This window comes from Coloeus monedula (genome assembly GCF_965178545.1).
Source record: "Coloeus monedula genome assembly, chromosome: 26".
Classification (NCBI taxonomy): Eukaryota; Metazoa; Chordata; class Aves; order Passeriformes; family Corvidae; genus Coloeus; species Coloeus monedula.
In genome coordinates this window covers 4,097,695-4,120,488 of record NC_138806.1, presented here as the reverse complement: position 1 = coordinate 4,120,488, position 22,794 = coordinate 4,097,695, and the positions used below count along the sequence as shown (strand labels likewise).

Below are 22,794 nucleotides of genomic sequence, written 5' to 3'. Positions count from 1 at the left end.
CGTCTACAGAAATTCCAAGAGGGCCGGGCTGGGCGGGCGGAGGGGAAGGGAAAGCGAAGGCAAGGGGCGTCCCGGGCAGGAAAGGGGCGTCCCGGGCAGGAAAGGGGCGTCCTGAAGCCCCCGCCCTGCTCCTTCCCCCCGCCGGGCCCTTCCGCCGCCTCAGCCCCAGCGCCATGGCCGTGGCCTCGGGCAGCCGCTGCCTCCTCCTCCTCTTCCTCCTCCTCCTGGGCATCTTGGGGGTCCCGGCGCTGGGCGACCCCGGCCCCCTAGAAGACGTGGTGATAGACAGATACTATATTCCTAAAATCTGCCTGCGGGAGGCGCAGATGGGGGATTTCATTCGCTACCACTACAATGGGACCTTTAAAGATGGCAAAAAGTTTGACTCCAGGTATCGCCTGCGGCTCTGTGCCGGCTGCATGCGGGGGGCAGCTACGCCGGGACCCTGCATGCCTCCCCCAGCCCCCAGCCCGCATCCCGGGGCGGGCAGGCAGCTGCGGGGACCCCGCATGCGTCCCCCAGCCCCGGGGCAGGGGCAGCCAGGCCAGAGCAGGCTGCTGCCTGCGCCAGACAACGCCCAGACCCTCCAGCTTTCAACCCAAGGAGGGCTTTTGGTGGGTGCTGGGGTAACACAGGGAGCCCTGTACACGTGTCAGCCTGGGGGGCCCGGCCTGGCCTGAAGCAAACCCCCAACCCAGGCTGCAGCCCCTTTCCGTAGCCCCTGCCCAGGCTGCCCCACCAGGTCCCGCAGAAGCCCCCAGCCCTCCAGGGAGCCTGCTCAGGCTTCAGCTCCGCAGAGCTGTGGGATAGCCTGTCCCGGGCGCAGGCAGGATTCGGCCCTAATTGGGACGCTCTGCACTCAGGAACACGTATCTGCATGTGCTGCCCAGGCAGGAAAATGCTTAAAGCACTTTGAGACGTGGCAGCGGCGAAACCCTTCATTATCCCAGAGGCTTCGCTCTGCTGGGCTCAGTGTCCCTCGGTCCCTGCATCGTCCCTGCTCTGCTCACGCTCGCTGGAAATCAGGGTTGGAGTTGGGGCAGCCCCTGGTTTGCAGCACCATGAGCAGGGAGGAGAACTGGGGGCACAGAAACAACTGGGGCAGTGCTGGGGCAATGTACCATGTAGCACCATGTAGCAATAAAAATTTCCCAGGCAGGTGTTTTTTGGAGCTCTGGAAAGCAAAGGCTTTCACAGTTTGATGTGTCTTATCTTTCATGTGAGAATCAATGGGGGAGAAAATAACTGCAGTGGAAACCTGGGGACACTCACTGCTAAAAGAATTCTCTGCCAGGAGTACATCTGCTGCCCCAGTAGTTTCTTGGAGTATTTTAAGGTTTAAAAATAAAACCAAATTTGCAGTTTAAAAATGAGGCTGGGACGTCATCTTTCCTCCTCAGTGCATAAAGCCCCAGTGTGCCATTTGCAAAATTATTTGGAAGCAGCAGGAAGCCCCAGAACTGCCGGCCTCCAGCCCAGCTCAGTGGGTGAGATCTGGGGATGATGTTGATAGCTTCTGGGGGTGCAGGGTCAGGCTGAAGTCCTGACCAGTGCCCCAGGGGCCAGCTGCCCTCCAACAGCAGGGTATTGAGCCCACCAGGATCCATGTTTTGGAGCTATGGGCTCTGCCTGCAGCACAAGGACTCGCAGGCTGTGATGGGAGACCTGCACCCCGGGGAGGGGGCAGCCCTGACCCCCCACTCTGCCCCACCTTTTTCCCACCTCTGATGGGTCTGTCCCTTTGCCCCAGCTATGACCGAGGGGCCACGGTGGCCGGTGTGGTGGGCGTCGGGCGGCTGATCACGGGCATGGACCGGGGGCTGCAGGGCATGTGCGTGAACGAGCGGCGTCACCTCATCGTGCCACCCCACCTGGGCTACGGCAGCATCGGCGTGGGTAAGGGGCCCTGGCACGGGGGGCTGAGGGAGCAAACCCCTCAGGGCTGGTGTTAGCAGGGCCAGGGCTCCAGTGCCCCCCTGGTAGATGCAGACTAAGGGTGGCTCCATGGCCAGGGCAAGTGGTGCTGAAGTGGGGCTGCCCTGGGAATGAAGGGTCCTGCCCTGGACAGACTGTGCTGCTTGCCCAGGGGCTGGCACGGGTCTCCAGTAGCCCTGAGCAGCGATGGGTTCAGGGGAGGCTTCAGGGGACAGAGCCTGTGGCTGGCCTGGGCTCTGTGTTGGTCCCACTTAAGGTGCTCTGTCCTTGCTGCTGCCCCTTTAGCGGGGCTGATCCCCCCAGATGCCACCCTGTACTTCGATGTGGTCATGCTGGACATCTGGAACAAGAATGACAAGCTGCAGATCACCACCCTGTCCAAACCTGAGCGCTGCAACCGCACGGTGGAGAACTCGGACTTCGTGCGGTACCACTACAACGGCACACTGCTGGATGGGACCCCCTTCGACTCCAGGTATGGGCCACTGGATGCACCCTGGCCTCGGGACATGGGGCTGTAGGGCTGGGATGTACCCTCTGCCTTGACATTGAGCCACTAGGGGTGGCTGAAACCCAGAGACACTGGCCTGGGCACACAGTCAAAGCAGCCTCACCCTGTACTCCCCCCTGGCTCCCCAGCAGGGCTGGTGCAGCTCCCTGACCCCCCAAACCAGCCTCTGGCACAGCACAGCTCTGGCTGGAGCTGCTGGTGTGGCCTCAGAGCCATCCCCACTCTCATTCTCCACCACCAGTTACAGCAAGGGCAGCACCTACGACACCTACGTGGGCACCGGGTGGCTGATCAAGGGCATGGACCAGGGGCTGCTGGGCATGTGTGCTGGGGAGAAAAGAAGCATCATCATCCCCCCGTTCCTGGCCTATGGGGAGAAGGGCTACGGTGAGCCAGGCACCACCCCATCGTGCCAGCCCCTTCCCTCCCAGCTCTGACCAGAGCCCCCAAGTGCAGTAGGACCCTCCTTCAGGCTGACCGTGTCCTCTCCCAGGGACCGTGATCCCACCGCAGGCATCGCTGGTGTTCAGTGTGCTGCTGGTGGATTTCCACAATCCCAAGGATGGTGTCTTCCTGGAGCACCTGGAGGTGCCGGAGTCCTGCAAGCGCCGGGCTGTGACCGGGGACTTTGTCCGGTACCACTACAACGGGACACTCATGGACGGGACACTCTTCGACTCCAGGTGTGGGAGGAAGCGGCCGCATGGGGCGAGCCCCTGATGTCCTCTCCTGCCCCATGGCTGCAAGAAAAGGCTGGAGAGGGGACAATGGGCATGAAATAGGCTAAAAAGGACAATATCTGTTTGTTGCATCTCTAGGAGCAAGGTTTGGTTCCTGGGGGACCAGGAGGGGATGGGAGAAGGGGTGTGGGTTGGGGTGTGGGGTGTAGGGGCTGGGGGGGACTGATGGTGCTGGGGGTTCTCTTGCTGCAGTTACTCCCGCAATCAGACCTACAACACCTACATTGGGAAGGGCTACATCATCCCCGGCATGGATCAGGGCCTGCAGGGGGTCTGCATGGGAGAGCAGCGGCGAGTGGTCATCCCCCCACACCTGGCTTACGGGGAGAACGGCGCAGGTAAACGTGCAGAGGGCTCTGAGGGACGAGCACATCGAGGGATGTGGGAAGAAGCAGGGAAAGGCTTTACGAGCCCTGCAGCGCTCCAGCAGCTCTCCTCATCCTCCTCTTCCAGGAGATAAAATTCCCGGCTCAGCTGTGCTCATCTTTGATGTCCATGTCATCGACTTCCACAACCCTGCGGACCCGGTGGAGATTGAGACCACGTTCCGGCCCGAGGGCTGCAATGTCACCACCCGCAACCGGGACTTTGTCCGCTACCACTACAACTGCTCCTTGCTGGACGGCACCCGGCTCTTCTCCTCGTGCGTGCCCCGAGTATTCCCGTCCTTCCTGGGCCCAAATCCTGCCTGGCACTGGGGGTGGGCAGGCCCCGGGCAGCACGGGACCATCCGCTCTGCAACAGGCAGCAGTGGAGCATTGGCCGCAGGGCAGCAGAATGGGGCAGCAGGAGGAGGATTCAAGGGACACAGTGGCATGGACGTGGCAGTGGCATGAGGGTGTGGAACTTCATGGCATACCAGGATGGAGGATGTGGGATTCTGGGCCATGGTGGGATGGAAGGGTTGGGATTTCAGGGCTGCCCACTAGATCTGAGGGACTTCTCTCACCTGCACTGTTTTCTCTGTGCCTCCTGCAGCCATGACTACGGGAAGCCCCAGGAGGTAACTCTGGGGGCCAACAAGGTGATCGAGGGGCTGAACAGTGGCCTCCTGGACATGTGTGCGGGGGAGAGGCGGGTGCTCATCGTCCCCCCACACCTGGGCCACGGGGAGAGCGGAGGTAGGGGAGCGGCGGCCGACGTGTGCAATGCAAATTGAGGGGTTCAGCCTTGCTGGGCTCCCGCTAGGCTCCATCCCTCCTTGCCCTGCCACGGCTGTGGGGCTCAGGGCCAGGGCTTTGCCTTGCTCCCCGTGGTGCTGGAGCCTTTGCTGTGTTTCCAGCCCGGGGGGTGCCTGGCAGCGCCGTGCTCCGCTTCGAGGTGGAGCTGATCTCCATGGAGGAGGGGGTTCCCGAGGGCTACCTCTTCATCTGGCATGGGGAGCCGCCGGCCAGCCTGTATGAGCAGATGGACCTCAACAAAGATGGGGGGATCCCTGCTGATGAGGTGAGTGGGTCCCACATGGTGGGGTGCAGGAGGAAATGGGGGCACAGGGGACCCCACCCCAGAGAGCAGCACTTGAAGGGCACTGGTGCCCCATGGCACTTGGGAGCTTGCAGAGCTGTGCAGGAAGAACACTCCAGCCCAAAGCAGTGTTGCTGGGTGCGGGCAGTGTCCCCGAGGGCAGCCTCTGCTCCAGTCCCTGCCTGTCCTTGGCATTGGCCGTGGTCTCCCTGCCCTGCCCAGTGCTGGCTGCGCAGACCCCAGCAGCATCTCTTCCCTCTCCCCTCTTCAGTTCTCCACCTTCATCAAGACCCAGGTGGCGGAGGGGAAAGGCCGCCTCATGCCCAGCTCCGACCCGGAGAAAGTCATTGCCGACATGTTCCGGAACCAGGACCGCAACCAGGATGGGAAGATCACACCTGATGAGCTGAAGCTGAAGTCGGACGAGGACCAGGAGAAGATTCATGAGGAGCTCTGAGGAGCAGTCCCCACTGTTCCTGGAGACAGGACTCATCCTGGCCATGTCATGGCCAGTCTCCCACCCTGGGAATCTGCCCCTGCCCCTCCCAGTCCTGCAGGGGGGTGGGTTTTGATTTTCACCTCTTGTTAACTGAGGGTATTTTGATGTGTTTTCCTGAGCAGGAAAACTCAGCCCCCAGCTAATAAACCCAGACAAGATGTCCCCTCCCTAAGCCCCTTCATCTTCCACCAGTGACTGCAGGTCCAGCTCCAGCCCCCCTCACCTGTCCATGCTGCCTCAGGGGGCAGGCAGGATGTAGGGGGACTCCCCCTCACCTCCACCACACCATTTTGTAGTTTAGGGTTGGGGTTTGGGTTTTTTATAGGCACACTTAGAATTCTTTAGAGAGAGGAAAGAGAACCCTTTTGTCCCAGTCCCTGTTCTGTCCCTGCTGCCATCCTCCCTGGTACGAGAGGCTGAAGGGGGCTCAGGTTCCAAGGGTGAAACCCCGATACTCTGCAGGCATCTGCTGTTACATAAGTCTGGGCCCCCCAGAACTGTCAGGATGGTACCTGGCAAACCCCTCATCAGCTGGGAGAAGGGAAACAGACCCCCGTCCTCCAGCCCTCAGGGAGCAGCATCATCCCCCTCCATGCCCTCCCCACCTCCCAGCCCCCAGTGACTGAGACAAATCAGACCAATTTAGTTTCGAGCCTAAATGCAGGTCACAGCCTTGGGAGTGCTCAGGTTCTCCGGCTGGGACCAACACAGCTCTGGTACCTGCCAGCTCCCAAAGCCTCTGCACAGTCTGTCCTCCACAGGGACAGAAGAAACACAGAAGCACAGCAGTGCAGAGCAAACCATTCAAACGGTGACTCTGCCTTGCACCAAATAAATAATTCCTCCAGGTTTCCAAGGAGTTTGACTGTGTCTGGTTACTTTGCCATGAAACACTTCCATGTGTTGGGGTAGCGGCACAGGGACCAGCTTTACTGGTGCCCAGGGGGATTCCAGGCTCCAGCATCTGGGTCTGGCAAAAGAAACCAGAATTCCCCCCTGGGATCCTCCACTGAAGCCAACAGGGCTTCAGCTCCAGCACCCAGTGAGGGCTGGGGGGCTCTGATGGGATGAGGAGCTGGGGAGCAGAGGCAGCTGCCAGCACCAGCCCCTCGGTGCTGGGTACAAACCACCCGTGACCCAGCTTTAGCCAATTATGCTTTTATTCCAACACAGAGAACAAATCTGCTCTTCCCAAAGTCCCACATAACCAGAGGTTATACAGAAATAAAATGGCTTTTTCCTATTGCTGCTCTGAGAGCCCAGGATCAGCCCAGAAATTTAGTACACAAACATGGTCAGGTAAAACATTCCTTAAAACCCAAAATTCTGCCACTGGCCTCTCCTCCCCCATGCCTACCCCTCCTCCCCTGATCCCTGGCAGACAAACTTACTTCTGGCTTTGGGCAGCAGCAGCAGCTGAGCTCCAGGGCCTTCAGGGACGGCTGGTAAAGCATTTTTTCCACAGTAAGAGCTGTACTGGTGTGAGAGGGACGGGTGAGCTGAGACACGGGGCCAGAGAGCTGCTGGTTTACATGGGGAATGTGGGGCTGGGTGATGTGATGTCCAGCAGGGCCACACCAGCCCAGCGGCTGGACTGGCACCAGGGTCAGCCTGGGAGCTTTGAAGCCCACAAAAAACAGGACGAGAGAGAGACTTGCTTTCTTAGCCAGGGACACAGTGACACATCTAAACCGGGTCTGTCCTCGGCCCACAGTGAACTGTCTCCATTCCACCCTCAGTTGCTGAAGCAAGTGCAGAACATCTCTGTCTGAAAGATGGAATGGTTTGTCGTGGCCTCAGGAGGTGGAAGCTATGAATTCCCAGTGGGATGAAGTCCAAGTGGGATAGAGTCAGTCTGGGTGGGAAACTGCAGAGTCAGGCAGAGTTAGAGTAAAGCGAATGGAAAAGCTTCCTCCATCTCAACTCTCCTGCTCCAGGGCTGGCCAAGGGCATTAGTGAGGTCGGGATGGAGCCCAGCCAGCACCAGCAGGTCCCCTCCAGCTCTGCCACAGGAAGGACATTCCGTGCCCAGTGCCTGCTGTGTGGCCGGAGCTGGGACACCTCCCCAGCTCATGTCTCGGTGAGGATGTACCGCAGAATCCCATTGACCACGTCCAGGGTCTCATCACTCTCCAGCACAATGTCATAGGAATCCAGGTACTTCCCTCTCCGCTCTTCCACCTGCCAGGACCGTGAACAACCAACAGCTGAGGGTGAAGACGTTGCACTCACAGCTTTCACTACCCATAAAGGGGTCAATAACTATCCAGACTATTTCCCAGACACAGCAGGAGCTCAACAGACACTCCCAGGTCCCTCCGCACACCCCACAGGAGCTCGTACGAATCTCTCACATGCCCAAATCACTGGGGCAGTCCCCTGCCCCTCCCTACTGGCCCCAGGCCTGGCACCTGGGGAAGGCTGCTAGGGAAGCACCAAACTGCTCCTCACACCCACCTTGTCATTGAGAAAGCCAATCTTGAGGATGTTTTCCACGCTGGGAACGCCGTCTGCCATCGTCAGGTCACCCATGGAGTCCCCCAGCAGGATGATGCTCGTCCTTGTGCTCAGCTGCTGGAAGTACCCCGTGCCCTGCAGCACGGTGTTGTTCTTGTTGTAGGTGTGGATGAGGGGTCCCTTGAAGTGTGTGAGGACTCCCTGAGCACATGGGACAGACAGGCAGACAGCTCTTAACCTGATGGTATCACTGCTAATCATGGCCCAGCCCTCGGTCCCAGCCCCAACCTCTCCCCTCACACACACAGATGCAGTGCAAGAACTCACATCATCACTGAAGTCCATGTAGTTGGACACCACGTTGACATTGGAGTAGAAGACGTTGGCCTGACGGATAATCTCTTCCAGGATATCACCAACACCAGCAGAGAAGATGAACAGGGGGACGTTGTTCTTATGCAGCTGATCAAAGAACTCCTTGAAGCCATCCCTAGAGCAGGAATGTCCATTGCACAGGGCTGTGTTACCAGCCCCCGGCACAGTGCCCGGTGCCCTGGGCTGGCAGCACGCTCAGCCCAGCTCCTGCTCCTGCCCAGCACCTCCCAAACAGAAGCACACGGGTGAGCTCTGCAAACAGCATAAGCTCTTGGTGGCACCAGTGCTCCCGTGGCCCTCCCTGTGCAGAGAACCCCAGAGAGCTCTGGGTGCAGCAGCTGGGCGGGCGCTTGTGGGAACACAGAGCACTCCAGCCTTTTGCCTGGCATCTCCTGAGCACATCAGCCCAGAAATTTAGTACACAAACACGGTCAGGGGCACAGGGCACAGCCTGCCCGCACATACCCACGCGAGTGGGCGCTGCCAGGAACCACATGGGAGATGTGCAACAGGTTGGACTGGTTGGGAGGATGATCAGACCAACCTGTGACAGCCTCAGTCTGCCAGGACACAATTCCATGCAGAAGTGGAACTTGGGCTCATAAAAAGCCATCTCCTCCCCGAGCCTGGCAGCACCCTGGCAGAACCCAGCTCCGTGAGCCAGCCTTAGGGCCGCAGCTGCCAGGTCAGCTTTAGCAGCAAGTTCTAGCACATTTTTGTCCTGTGGGTGAAATCTGCTGCTGAGCCAAGGGCCTGCATAAGGCCTGGCAGTTGCAGTGCAAAGAACACATCTCTGCTGGAAGCAGGGAGCTGCGCGCTGCCCCTGCACCCCGCCCTGCAAATGGGGAGCTGTGCCCAGCACTGGCCCCTCAGCTGCTCCTTGCCAAGGCCCGAGAGAGGGGGTAGTGGTTTCAGAGCAGGAAGGGAGCAGCCTCCAGCCAAGGAGCGAGCTCAGGCTCATGTTCTGACTTTGTTAGAACTCAGCCCAGGGAGCAAGTGAGGGAGGCTGGCACTGGTCACGCTGTGGCGTGGTGACAGCACAGAGACCTGCATGGGCAGGAGAGAAGGGCTGTGGGCAGCCAAGCTGTACCTCAGCATCACATCCCTGTGCCCAAACCTCAATACCACATCCCTGTGCCCGTACCTGAGCATCGCTTCAGACTCTCGGACGATCTGGGCTATGTCACTTCTGTGGATCTTCTGCTGCACCAGCAGCTCATGGGCCTTGGTCCACCTGGGGAAAGGCAGCAGTGACAGAGCTCCCAGGCAGAGGCCCTGAGCAGTCAGAAACAACAACTAAACCTTGCAGGATTGTTGCCAAGCACAGGGATGATTCAAGCCTCATGTCCTGTAGGACAAGGTCAAGATCATCACAAACAGCACTCACCACTCCACCATGAGGGGACATTTCTCTTCCAGGGTCCGGTTGGGATCTATTTCAATGGGATAATAATAGTGGAGCAGATCCTTCAGCTGGAGTGTCACACAGAGGGAAAAAGAACAAAGTGAACATCAGGTCTAAAGAAACTATAAACAAAACTAGCATTTCTTAAATCCTCCAAAACACCACTCTTCCTAAACACAACCAAAACTTTGTCACTGAGCATCTTCCCTCTGAGCACACCTGGAACTCTTGCCAGCCTAGCTGGCTCTCACCTCGCTCCAAATGCTGCAGGTACAGACACTCCTCCCCTTCTTTCATTGAACTGTAACACCCACAGCTGCACATGCAAATTTGAGTTCCCTTTTTAACTTCTCCTCTGTCACTGCTGGCTGAAATGCAGCCTGGGCACTTTCCCACTCCATCCCGGCAGCCAGCACAGCTGGGAGAGCTGTGACACCAGCCAGTGCGACCTCCTGATGACGGGTGACAGGTACAACAGTCACCGAGCCAAGACATGGTGCCTTACACACAGCACCCACCTTCTTCTTGCCATCCTCACTGATAACACGGCTGGTATCAAGGATATCTGCAAAGAAAGCAAAACACCAATGATATAGCACAGAAATATAAAAAACTTCCTAACAGCAACTCCTGCAGTGCTGGCTCTTCCCAGTACAGGCTGTGGTGACACCACGACCCGAGCACAGTCTCGCCGTGGGGTCCCATTGCAGTGGCTCCCACCGTGAGCCCGCAGCAGGCACCAACTGCAGAGCCTGGCCCAGCCAGGACAGCGGCCTCAATGCCTGTGGGCAGTGGGATGAAGGCAGCCAGCTCCTGCAGTGGGCAGTGGGCAGCTGGCACCACGCAGTGAAGCCCAGAGCTGCGTGGAGGACAGGATGGAGCAGCCAGGCTTGGCAGAGGAGGGCACAGAGGATGACAGGAACCACGTCAAATACAAACACAGAAACCAAACACGACTAGTGACAGTGAAAACAACACTCACTGTGCGATGTGGGGCAGCGCCTGCCATTGCACCCAAACCTGCTCAGCGTCATGTCAAAGTCAGAAATGACCTGGAAGAGGGGAGAAAACCAAATTCGTGCACAACCCAGTGCATTCTGCCCTGGCCAGAGTGAGCCCGAGGTGCTGCCAAGGTGCTGCCACCTGCGAGAACGTGCACCCGGCACCACCGGTCTCCCGTGGGCACAGACTGGCAGCGACGACGTGGCCGCTCCTACCAGCCGCGAGGCAGATGATGTCCTCACCCTCCCACCCCGGAGCTCTTATCGGAACCGAATGGCTTCATCCTGCCTGGGCGGAGCAGGGGTTTGGGGACTGCCGCAGTGTTACAGCTTCATGACTGCGAGCCAAAAGGTCCGTCCGGGGGGAGCCGCCAGCCCCGTCCTCCCTTTCCTCTGAGGCTTCCCCCTCTCCAGCTGCACCCCTCGCCGCAGGTGCTTCCTTGCGGGGCTGGGAGAAGTCAGGCCGGGGCGGGGGACGAGGAAGGGGCAGCTGAGAAACGGACCGAGCACGGGCGATGCACCGCCTGCCCCGTGGTACCTGCAGCTTGGCCACCCCCTGCTCCCGGAGGGACTGGATGATCTCCCGCACACGCTCGGGCTGCCGGATCCGGACCGTAGCTTTCTCTAGCTCGGGCACCTGCAGGCAGAGACCCCGCTCGGTGCCGCCCCGGGGCCCCCCCAGCTCCAGGGGGACCAAGACCCTCCAGCCCCCGCTGTCCCTCCATCCCGGCCGCGCTCCCCCGCCCAGCCCCGGGCTCCCGGCCCGCAGCCCCGCTCACCATCTCGCCCGCTCCGTTCCGCTCCGCTCGGCCCGGGCCGCGCAGCCGCGGGGAGGAGCGGCCGCGGGGGCGGGACCGGAACGCGGCCGCGGGGCCCGGGGGGGACGGGCGGTGCTCGGGGGGGACGGGCGGTGCTCGGGGGGCGTTCGCGGGGTGCTGGCGCCGGGGAATCCTCCCGCGCTCCGCCCCGCGCCCGACCGGCAGCGGCGGTTGCGTGTCCCTCGCGACGAGCCAGGAGGGCGAAAGATGCATTAAAAAAAAAAAGAAAGAAAAAAAGAAAAAAGTCACCGGCGGAGCCGTTCGTGCCCGCAGGGCTCCCGGCACTGAACCACTTCGCAGCCCCGGAAACACTGAGAACAATGAGTCACGGAGCACTGGCGGGGGCAGAAGCCCTCAAAGAACCATCTCGCAGCATTGCCAAGGCCACCACTAACCGATGTGCCTAAGTGCCACATCCACAAGACTTTTAAACCCCTCCAGGAGTGAGCATCCACCATTACTGCCCTTGGCAGTGCCAGGGCTGGACAGCCCCTCCGGAAAAAAAGTTTCCAAAATTCCCAATAAACAGCCTAAGCCTCCCCTGGCACAACTTCAGTGACAAAGCAGTGGGGACAGTGTGTGTGACAGCACTGTTACGAGCTGAACTATACCTCAGCTTCCTCTTAGGCGAGGTGGCACAAGACACTTCAGCAGTGGTTCACGCCCACATTTTGGGGCTGTTATACGAAAATTTTACAGGAGAGTTATTACTGAAGAGTTGCCAGGGGATCGATCACATGGCTGGTTTTGCTCCAAGCACCCATCAACACGGTCAGGTCCGGGACCCAGCATAACCCGGGCTGCAGGGAAGCAAAGGCTGGGGGCAACCACAGAATGCTGGCCCCTGCATCTGTGATGTCATTATGGGGCACAGCCCAGAACCAGCAAGGGGGTTCAGGGCTGGATGTTTGGAGACAACACCAGAGTGCTCCACACACCTCAGCAAGGTCCACTGCCTCTGGTTCCAACGTGGGGGATAGCTTTGCACCCACCAAATATTCATCCTCCAACATGGAGAGGAAGATGAGCGATAGGAGTTGTAGCATCTCCAATGAGCTCCGCCTGGAAGGGAGATTCTGTGATGTGATCATCAGTGTGGATGGGGTGGAATTCAAGGCTCACAAGCTCATCCTCTCTTGCTGCAGTATCTACTTCAGGTCAGTACTTGAAACACAAGGAAATGGGGACAAACAGTATTTCCTGATTGAGGTCATCCTGCCTCAGCATGCCTCCAGTACTTCCACCTGCACTGAACCTCTCATCAAGTGATTTCCCATACTCCTCAGACCTCCCTGAACACCAGGATTAATCCACAGCCCAGCACATATCAGTGGCTCTGCCAGTGGTGTCGGAGGAGCCCCAGACACAGCGCAGGGCTGGAGCCTGGACAGCCTGGGGGCAGCTTTGCCTTCCCCACACCCTGTGATTCTCTGTGGTTCAAGACCAAGTGTTGGTGCTGCACCTGGGTTGAGGCAACCCCACCTTGGTATCAATTCAGGCTGGGGGATGAATGGATTGAGAGCAGGCTTGGGGAGAAGGACTTGGAGTGCTGTTGGGTGAGAGGCTGAACATACCCCGGCTGTGTGCACTGGGACCCAGAAACCCCCCATTGTCCTGAGCTCATGTCCACAGTGTGGGCAGCAGGCGATGGGGGGATTCTGCCCCTCTGCTCCTCTCAGACGAAACTCCCTGCCCTGCTGCCTCCAGCTCCAAAGGCTGTGTTTCCTTTTCCAAACAACCAGCAAGTAAAACATTAATCAATAAACCATGGAGCCTCCCAGAGTGGCTCCTACCAGTGCTAAAACTGGTGCCCTGGAGGCGGGGGGAACACAGGGGATCCAGGGGCAGGTTTTAACGCAGCAACACCATATTTTCAGGACTCTGTTTACCAACTGGGACAGCGCAGACAAGATGGTCTATCAAATTCCTGGCATTTCAGCTGAAATGATGGGTCTCATCATCAATTACGCCTACACCAGGACAGTACCGATCACGGAGGACAATGTCGAGAGTTTGCTTGCCGCAGCAGATCAGTTCAATGTCATGGGCATCGTCAGCCTGTGCTGTGAGTTCCTCAGTTCCAGGCTGTGCTTTGAGAATTGCATTGGCATTTGCAGACTCACTGACTATTACCACTGCCCCGACCTGCGCGCAGCTGCCTGCGTGTACATCCTGCATCACTTCGAGGAGGTGTCCCAAGTATCCGAGGAGTTCCTAGACCTCTCTGCCGAGGAGCTGGCACACATCATTGAGAAGGATGAGCTTAACGTGCGGCGAGAAGAAGCTGTGTTTGAGGCTGTGCTGAGGTGGATTGCGCATGACCCGCAGAACAGGAGGCAGCACATCGCCTGCTTGCTCAGCAAGGTGGGTGCAGTGCACCTTTGAAGCTGTCCCCAAAGGCTGCTGAGGGGGAAACCCTCAGTACTAGTGCTCCAACCTCCTCTTTGCATGTTTCAGGTTCGACTGGCACTCCTACAGTCCGACTACTTCATGAACAACGTCAAAGCTCACGAGTACGTGAAGGACAATGCCAACTGCAAAGATCTCCTCATCAGTGCCCTGTCTGAAATCTACGACCTGAACTCCTATGGCCAGAATTCCTCGGTCAACTCCAACCCACTCACCCGGCCACGCCTGCCCTACGCCATCCTCTTTGCCATCGGCGGCTGGAGTGGGGGCGGCGCGACCAGCGCCATCGAGACCTACGACAGCCGCACTGACAAGTGGCTGAACATCCCCTGGGAGCAAGAGAGCCCCGTTGCCTATCATGGCTCAGCTTATTTGAAAGGCTACGTCTATGTTATCGGTGGATTTGATGGCACAGATTATTTCAACATCGTCAAACGGTTTGATCCACTCCAGAAGACATGGCAGCAGGTAGCACCCATGCACTCACGGCGCTGCTATGTCAGCGTCACCGTTGTGGACAACTTCATCTATGCCATGGGAGGGTTTGATGGGTACATGCGGCTCAACACAGCAGAGCGGTATGACCCAGACACCAACCAGTGGACCCTGATCACCCCCATGCACGAGCAGAGGAGCGACGCCAGTGCAACCACACTGAATGGAAAGGTAAACTAACCCCAACTAAGAGCAGTTGAGGTTGCAGCATGAAGAGAGTTCACATAAACCTTCACTAAATTCGTAACACTTAAATTCGTAACAATTCATTAAATCCTGGAGCTACAGATATAAAGCAGCCTGCCTGGTGTGGCAGAGATGGGACCAGGAGCACAAAATCTCTTCCACTGCTGCTGCCCACCTGCTGCCCGACAGCCCTTTTCCTGGCCATAGGTGCAACACCAGGCCTGTCTGCTTCATGCAGCTCGGAAAATCAAGAGTCTAAGTCTTGCTGGCATCAACTCTTTGCACTGCTGCTACTTCAAACCCAGGATGACAAGACCATTCCCATTCTAAAACAAAACACCCCAAAAATCCTGCAACACCATTCATTTTCTCTTCAACATATTTCCTCACCAAGGGTCTAACCACCCCACTCACACTTTCCCACCTCTCCTGTCCCCAGGTGTACATCTGTGGTGGGTTTGATGGAGATCAGTGTCTCAGCTCAGCTGAAGTGTTCAACCCCACCACAAACCAGTGGTCCCTGATTGCCCCAATGAGCAGCAGGAGAAGCGGAGTTGGGGTGATGGCGTACGGGAACCAGGTGTATGCGGTAAGGGCCAACACCACCCAGCACTGCAGTCCTGTGGGTGGCTGCAGTCCCCAGACCTCCAGGGTGGCCATGTGTTTACATGAGGTTTAGGGAAGTCAGGAGCCAGAATGGTTAATGCACTTCCCAAGAATATGATCACCCATCACATGCTTTTGGGTATGAAAATGGTGTTTGACAATATTTAAGCAGCTGCAGCAAAGAACATAATTTCTGCCACTGCCAACAGCACCAGCAGCACAGAGCAGGGGCTCAGGCCTGTTCATCCATTGTTTATCTTCTCCATGGACTGCATCCAACCTCTGGAGAACTGTCAAAATTGACAGTTGCATAAAGTGCTTTGGAAAGCTCCTCAGAGTGCAGGCAGCAGACTGCAATAAGCAAGAGCCATGTTCGGAGATCTCGTGTTCTCCACCATGCTCAGCCTGCAGCCAGGGAGGCAGGAGCAGTTCCCATCTCACGGGTGCGTGACAGGATCTGGCTGAGGAAAGGCCCTTTTCAGCTCTGTCCCTTTGGCGTTCACAGGTTGGAGGGTTTGATGGGAACAACCGCCTCCAGAGCGTGGAAGCGTACAACCCTGTCGCCAACGCTTGGGACGCTGTGCCCTCCATGCTCAATCCACGCAGCAACTTTGGCATTGAGGTGATGGACGGCCTGTTGTTCGTGGTCGGGGGCTTTAATGGGTTCAGCACCACCGTTGCCACTGAGTGCTACGAGGAGGACACCAACGAGTGGTACGACGCCAACAGCATGGGCATCACCCGCAGTGCCGTCAGCTGCTGCGTGGTGCCAGGGCTCTCCAATGTCATGGAATACATTGCCAGGCAACACTACTACCACCAGCACAGCTCCTCCACGGACATCTTGTTCACCAGTTCATCTCGGAGCTCGCCGTTGTAAATAGTTCCCCTTAGGTAGGAGTGTTGTGATCAGCCATCACTGGATGCTTGTGTAAATAGTTCTGCGCACCTAATAAAGTCTTCTGAGCATCCCATCACTGGATGCCTGTGTAAATAGTTCTCTTTAGGTAATAAAGTCCCCATGGCAGCAAGGGAGTATGTTCTCTTGTTCAAAAATAGAAACAATTGTAACAGGCCAAAGGTATCATTAGGATTTAAAACTTTCACCAGACAGCACCACTGAACCTGAGTATCAGCCACACCCACACAACAACTTAAAAAAATCAAAAGCACAACAGAATGCTAGAGAAATAAAAGGTTTATTTTCATTAATTCACCTCTTACAATAAACTTTAGTACAGTGTATTTAAGGTCAAGAACAGGACAGCAGGATCTGTTTCAAAGGGCTTATGACACACACTACTTTACCTCACAGGTAAGGACAGGAGTGCTGCTCCCTGGCAAACTGCTGTCCCTCTCTTAATGTGCCAGGAGAGCAGAGCTGCTGCAACCCACAGTGACATGGATCCACGAGGAGAATCTGGCTATTAATGGTTATCAAACAGCTCGTTAGTTCCACACTCTACATTCATATTAGTAACAGGGTTAGATCCTCAAGAGCACCTGTTTTATCAGATTCCACCCAGGACTGTCAAACAGGAGATGGCTTTTACCCCAGCCTAAGGTGGACAGAGCTGAAAATAAATCCAAGCCACTTTCTTTATGCTTGCTTTTCAAAGCCCATTGGATGTTACAACATCCTCTTACAAGGCTGTGTTAAGAATAACATAAAAAGTTGTAACTCCTTGGGACCGGGTTTGTTGTCAGCCACAACACACAAGATGAGCCAAGACTTTGGATTTTAATATTTACTGTAATAGAGAAAAATGCCATTGCAATAGTCAAGCAGAATGCTGGGCACAGTTGTTCACAGCACATGTAACATCGGGCCACCTGCTTCAACTCTGGAGTGGTCTCCCACTATGTGCAAGAGAGTCTTACTAAAAACACATACAACCCCCGGGTACCAATGGATTATCCAGTTATAAAATATTATGTACACAAATGGCCCCTGGGAGTTACTACAGCGACTTCCAGCACTTGCCAGGTGCCAGTGGTACTTTGAGCAGAAAGTCAGGATATCACTCGTGTGTTTTGGGGCAGGTATCAGGACAGGTGTAGAGGTATGATTGTCCTACAGAGGAGGAAAACTCCCCCCAATGTCCTTTTCCCTTAGTGAGGCCAGCAGTCAGCCTTCTTACCCCTACTGAACACACACTGGGATCCTGCTGACAGCTGACCAGCCACTAGAAACACACGGGAAGAATTTCCAGGCTTTTGTTTATGGGATCATTTGATAAACACCCAGCAAGCTATGGTGGTCAAGGGCCACAAGGAATTGTTAGGGATTCACAGGCTCATGGGCTAAACTGCAGCCAGAGCCATGAATGCAATTCTCCCAACACCTCAAGTGATGTAAGGGATCGTTTGACCTATCAGTCACAAACCACATCAGTGCCACTGGTCCACTGGAATTCAAAGCTAAAAAACCCCAACTGCTTAAAACTATCTCAGAACAGGCAGAGCAAACATTAAGAGCAGCCTGCGCTGCTGCCAGGCACCCCCAGAGCACACAGAGGGACAGCACGGCACACACGGCATGCGGCTGGCACACACGGGTTACCTGTCCAGGGGTGGGGCTGGGCTGACACTGTCTCTCAGTGGAGTGCTTTTAGTAAACGCCACAGCTTGTCCGTCAGCCCAAAGTCCTCCTGGGAAGTGCAATGTCAATTTTACTTAGAAAAAGCAAGACTGCAAGGTTTGTTCTCGCCTCTTTGCTGCACAGTGCCATGCATTAAATATTCAGCTCCTATTCCAACTGAAAGAACCATCTGGGTGCTTCTCCTTACAAATTGTCCCGATTCAATGATAGACTACAAGAGGACTTGGAGAGAGCTGTGGTGATGTGACCTACCACTCTCCAGCTGCCTGTTAAATCCCTCCAGCTGGTTCAGCAGGGTGGAGGGCATGAACTCCTCTCCGTTGCTTTGGTGCAAAGTCTGGGAAAGTATCCTAAAATCAGCTCCCACAAATTGCTGTTACATTGATGCACTAGAGGCATTTGCACACTTTATCACAAACTGCTGCAGGAGCAGCAATTCTGCACCTACTCCAGCCAGCCCTGCAAGAGTCCATGAGCCAGACTCCATGGATCAACCCCCAGCCTACAGGCCTGCAGCAGCTGTTTGGAAACAGTCACCTGCAAACATCACCTTAAACTCACCTATTTCCTCTTGCATGAAGCCACCAGCGTAAATTTCACCTGCTCCAACAACCCAACAGGCAAAGAAAATACAACATGGTTACCACAGAGGAGTAAACTGAGACAAACTGTTCAGAATTTCAAGTTTGGTAGTTTTTTTAACTAAGGCTGGACACTCTCTCACAAACAGACAAGTTATTGATATCAAAGTAGCCCATGAACCACAAAGTGGAGCATTAAGGGACGTACACATCAGAGAAACCTTTACACACCGAGCGGTGGAAAGACTTACCCCGAGTTTCAGATATGATCTGGGCTGCCTGTTGAACTGGAAAAGGAGAAGGAGCAGCTCAGAAAGCAAAATAATTAAAACCAAAACAAACCCCAAACTGGTTAAAAGTTCTTTGCAAAGACGTCACCCACATCAAAACCACCAGCAAATCATCAATGAACCAAAAACAGTAACAGATTTTCCAGAAAGGTTTGTCTACACAAATTTTGTAATACCCAGGCTACTCCTCCCATTCCCTTCCCTAAGATCCTGAGTAAGACTGCATGGGAAAACCTGGAACATTCAAATGAAGGGAAGGATGGGGAGAAAAGGAGGTAGGAAGTATGCACTGAAACCATTGGTAAATGAAAGGCTTCTGGAGCTTCTTGGACTGGGGAGAATAAGTGCTCAGTGGGACAAGTAACTGAGAGGCAGGGATACTCCAAAGGGAATATTCCACATTCTGTTCCCTGGGAGTGCAGCGGGAAGCAACCCAGAGCCAACCAGGCCACTTGCATGTACAGCCACCTCAGAATGCCAAAAGGTGTTTAAATGAACTTAAATCCCACCCCCACAGCAAGTGGGGAAATTCAGATACTTGGAGACTCTGAAAGCCCGGCTCTCCCCCCTGCAGGAGCACTCGTGCCAGCTTTGTACAGAGCTGCAGCACAGCTGCTGGGAGCCCGTTGGGACAGCACATGGAGGGCAAAGGTTTCTGATTGTCAGAGACAGGCTGGGAACAGCAGGGGCTCTTCCATCACTTTTCACTAGAATTAAAACATGTGCAACATTTGAGAAAAGACCTATGAGTAGCTCAGGTTTCACTATATTCCCGTGAAATAATCCCACCCTCGCTGATCCACTCTGACAGGACTGAACAACCAGTGTGGGTGGGTGGCTCATCACTGGTTGTCACTTCTTCGCTCAGGCTGTTGACCCAAGTTCTTAAGTTTGAGTCAGAGACAGACTCAAACGTGCATATACACCTGAAAAAATCCACTGCCTCAAGCTCTCTTTTAGCAAGTGTCATGTCCAACCAATCATCCATTTATAAACAAACTCTGCAGCCTCTCTACAACACACAGATAGAAAATATTTAATACACATAGAAACATCCTGAAGTAGTTTCATAAAGAAAGATTGTGCTTTTGTTTCATACAGAACTATTGCACTTGCCTCCAGCTTGGGAAAGCCAAGTACACCAACACCAATCCTGTGAAGTTTAGTCACTGAGGAGAGAATCAAAGGAATGTCAAGAGATAAGTGCAAATGAAACAGGTGCTTTCAAGCACACACAAATGTAACCACTAAATTATTAACAGAGAGATCTTTGATTTTCCAAGTAGAACTGTTAGAGACTAACTCTACAGAAATCCTTGGAACCAAAGATCTGAGGAGAGAAGTGACAGGCTTAATGTTCCCGGAGACATTTCACAGCCCGATACAGGCTACAGCTTTTCCCTGGGCATCATTAAGGAATACTGCTGGATTCACGGAGTGTCTCAATTTCCACCCACCCTCCACTTCTGAGCTTCTGAATTTTCAGGACACAACAGATGCTGGTTTTATGCATCAAATCCAATTCACACCCTCATGAATTATAAAGACACATCAAGCCTAACAAAAGGGTTTATTTCCTAGGCTCATCAGGAGCGATACTGCAGACACTAGCACTCGATCTGGGAGCGCGGCATCCTCCGTAAGCTCAGGGAGTATCGGTGTATCTCCTGCATCTGCCTTTCCTGCATTTGCCTTATTCTATCTTTTTGCCACATGAGATTTTGTGGCATGGGGTACCTCTGTGTTCCCTGCAGGCACCTGAAGGGGATTCTCACATGGCAGGCAGTGGCTCTGCAGCGGGGCTGCGGCATTGGGGGCAGGAGCATCCAGCGCTTCCGCTCAGCGCAGTAGCGATAGGCCTCCTTCCTGTACTGCTTGTCAATGTCATCGCTGTTCTTCCAGCCTCCGATGATAAACACGTCATCTTTGTAGTAACAAATTGCTGCTCCTTCAATGCTCAGGACCTCAGGAGGCAAAGATTCCAGGATTTCATCCGAGGCCCTGCTGGAGATCTTTCCCTTGGCCTCCTCGTTGTCTATGGGGTAACTCTTGGGGCAGCACGATGCCGTGTGGTAGAAGTTGGTGTTGGCAACAGACATCTGGAAGGAGCAGTAGTTGTCGATGAGGGGCAGGGACTCCACGTCCTGCCACTGCCTGGTTTCAGCATCGTATCTGATAATAACGGCCCTCAGCCCGTCCTCGCTGTCGCTGTCAACTGGGGTGCGGGCAGCCACATACACAAACCGGTCTTCCACGGAGACAGCTTTGACATCCCGCAGGATCTTTGGCGCCGACTCCAGGTTCAGCCATTTGTCCTGCTCAGGATTATAAATGGCCACATCTTTAAAGCCTGGACTGAAATTGCCATGTCCACCAATACTGTACAAGTTGCCTTTCACTTCAGTAAGGCCAAAGGAATGTTTCCTGGTGATTAGATTTGAGACCTGCTCCCAAATATTTCTGTTTGGATTGTACCTTTCCACAGTCTTGGCAAACCCTGGTTCCATGGAGCCAGCCACATACACGTAGGACTCTGTCACGGCCACGGCGTGCCCGTCCAGGTGGTTGTGGATGTGAGGCAGGTTGACCCACCTGTCCTCATCGATGAAGTAGCCCACACACTCACTCAGGTAGTCGCCGCCCTCAGACACGCCGCCAATCACCATGATGACATCCATGTTCTGGCCGAAGCGCGGCAGCAGTGCTGTGGGACAGGTGGAGTGCTGCAGGTTCCCAGACTGCAGGTTCTCAGAGCGCAGAGCATGGCTCTCCACAGCCTCGGACACCAACTTCACACAGTTCTCATTGCTCGACACCAGCCGCTCAGATTTGACATGGCGAGTCAGGTACGTGGGTTTCATCTGAGACAATCTTAGCAGCTTAAAGAGATCTTCAAAGTACCTCTCTCTTTCCTCAGGATTTTTCTGAACCCACTTCAAAACAGTCTCGAAGAGGATTTCTTCAGAGTCCACCGTGATCTCCGAGTCTGAGAGCCAGTCCCGGACAAGGTGAAATGGCAAAGTGTAGAACTCCTCATCTTGGATCACTTTGTGGAAATTTCTCCTGATCATATCCTGTGCTTTGAGTGCCAGCTGATTCAGGGAATACATGTGGGCCAAGCTGTGAATCGCCACACAGTTAGAGAGGTTCAGTTTCTTCTTCAGAAACTCTCCACAGAAGTCCTTTAACCGGGTCAGCAGAAACCTGCAGGACAAACAAGGGAGTTATACATCCCTGCAGGCGCTCAAGGCCAGGTTGGACGGGGCTTGGAGCAACCTGGTCTAATGGAAGGTGTCCCTGCCCATGGCAGCGGGTGGAACTCGGTGAACTTCTAAGGTCCCTTCCGACCCAAACCAGTCTGTGATCCTCTGATGCCGTGGCCCGGTCCCCGCCAGCCTCAGCCCCGGCCGCACTTACCTGTCCGCCATCTCCAGCACCTCATGGACGTTGCCGGGGCTCACGCGGATGGTGCCGGTGTACATGAAACCGATAACGGCCTCCACCGTGTCGGGGTCGGGGCCGCCCTCCGAGCTCCACTTCTGCAGCTCCACGCGGCCCGAGCGCGACTCCGCGAACCCCCCCGAGAGCAGCGGCGTGAAGTATTCGGTGGCGGCGGCCAGCACGGACCGGTGCGCCCGGTACTCGCGAGCCATGCCCGCGCCGCCAAAAGCCAGCGTGATGTCGCAGTACAGGCCGTGGCGGCGCTGCTCGTTCTGCCGCCAGGCCAGGTCGGAGCAGTGCGCCGGGCACCCGAACTCCTCCGCCTCGGCCTCCCCGTCCGCCCCGCCGCCGCGCGGGCCCCCGCGCTCCGCCTCGACCGCCGGCGGGCCAGGACCGGGGCCGGGACCGGGACCGGGACCTGGACCGGGGCCGGGCTGCGGCTGCGGACAGGCCGCGGCCGCCGCCATCTTGTCCGACATGGCGGGTGGAGCGCGGCGCTGCCCCCTGGCGGAGAGAGAGCGCCGCTGCACGGAATGGCGGCAGCGCCGTGAGGGGAGCCGGGAGCGGGGCAGCGCCCAGGACACGCCGAGACCCCTCTTCCCCTCAACTCGGGACCACGATGGATCCCCATCCCCTCAGTCCGAAACCCCCCGGGACCTCCCGGGGACACCGCGTCCCCTCAGCCCGGAGCCCTCGGGACTTCCCCGTATCCCCCGTCCCCTCAGGCCGGGACAGCCCCGGATCTCCATCCCCTCAGCCCGGAGCCCCTGGCACCCGCGTCCCCTCAGCTTCCCCGCCGTGGGGGCGACCCCGCTGCTGCCGGTGCCCCGTGCGCCATCGGGCAGCTCCGGTACCACGGACCAACGCGCAGGCCCGGCTCCACTCGGAGCCTCTGGCAAGCCTGACCCTTTTCTACTTCCCCGTGCCCTCCCTGGGTGCACCTGAGGAATCAGGAATTCTCTCACTCCACCCAAGGTAC

General features: G+C 56.1%; 4 protein-coding genes across 4 annotated transcripts; 2 read left to right on the top strand and 2 right to left on the bottom strand.

Annotated features, from left to right (window-relative positions):
- Nucleotides 1-173: 173 nt before the first annotated feature.
- LOC309582305 (peptidyl-prolyl cis-trans isomerase FKBP10-like) lies at nucleotides 174-5,107 on the top strand (the record flags this gene model as incomplete). Its single annotated transcript, XM_082297383.1, has 10 exons — nucleotides 174-391; nucleotides 1,751-1,896; nucleotides 2,221-2,410; nucleotides 2,688-2,833; nucleotides 2,940-3,129; nucleotides 3,379-3,524; nucleotides 3,640-3,829; nucleotides 4,165-4,307; nucleotides 4,469-4,632; nucleotides 4,922-5,107. 10 exons carry the CDS (start codon nucleotides 174-176, stop codon nucleotides 5,105-5,107), a joined length of 1,719 nt encoding a protein of 572 aa, XP_082153509.1.
- Nucleotides 5,108-6,528: 1,421 nt separating this feature from the next.
- Nucleotides 6,529-11,195, bottom strand: LOC309582316 (7-methylguanosine phosphate-specific 5'-nucleotidase-like). The gene is made up of 9 exons (XM_082297394.1): nucleotides 11,167-11,195; nucleotides 10,926-11,024; nucleotides 10,369-10,438; nucleotides 9,905-9,951; nucleotides 9,369-9,454; nucleotides 9,126-9,215; nucleotides 7,934-8,096; nucleotides 7,607-7,807; nucleotides 6,529-7,330 (listed from the first exon to the last, which is right to left on the bottom strand). The coding sequence occupies exons 1-9, from the start codon at nucleotides 11,167-11,169 to the stop codon at nucleotides 7,220-7,222; spliced, it is 870 nt and encodes a 289-aa protein (XP_082153520.1). The 5' UTR covers nucleotides 11,170-11,195; the 3' UTR covers nucleotides 6,529-7,219.
- A 988-nt stretch (nucleotides 11,196-12,183) lies between these two features.
- Nucleotides 12,184-15,781, top strand: LOC309582215 (kelch-like protein 10; the record flags this gene model as incomplete). The annotated part of the gene is made up of 5 exons (XM_082297253.1): nucleotides 12,184-12,362; nucleotides 13,083-13,569; nucleotides 13,663-14,280; nucleotides 14,735-14,884; nucleotides 15,407-15,781. The coding sequence occupies exons 1-5, from the start codon at nucleotides 12,217-12,219 to the stop codon at nucleotides 15,779-15,781; spliced, it is 1,776 nt and encodes a 591-aa protein (XP_082153379.1). The 5' UTR covers nucleotides 12,184-12,216.
- A 4,067-nt stretch (nucleotides 15,782-19,848) lies between these two features.
- LOC309582299 (kelch-like protein 11) lies at nucleotides 19,849-22,294 on the bottom strand (the record flags this gene model as incomplete). The annotated part of the gene is made up of 2 exons (XM_082297377.1): nucleotides 19,849-21,578; nucleotides 21,792-22,294. 2 exons carry the CDS (start codon nucleotides 22,292-22,294, stop codon nucleotides 19,982-19,984), a joined length of 2,100 nt encoding a protein of 699 aa, XP_082153503.1. The 3' UTR covers nucleotides 19,849-19,981.
- Nucleotides 22,295-22,794: the final 500 nt, after the last annotated feature.

Excerpts from the sequence above, each read along its gene's own strand:
- LOC309582316 (XM_082297394.1), bottom strand. Across the intron at positions 9,952-10,368 it reads GCGCTGCCCCACATCGCACA|ATATCCTTGATACCAGCCGT; the intron begins GTGAGTGTTGTT and ends CTTTCTTTGCAG. Across the intron at positions 9,455-9,904 it reads GTGAGGATGGCAAGAAGAAG|CTGAAGGATCTGCTCCACTA; the intron begins GTGGGTGCTGTG and ends GTGACACTCCAG.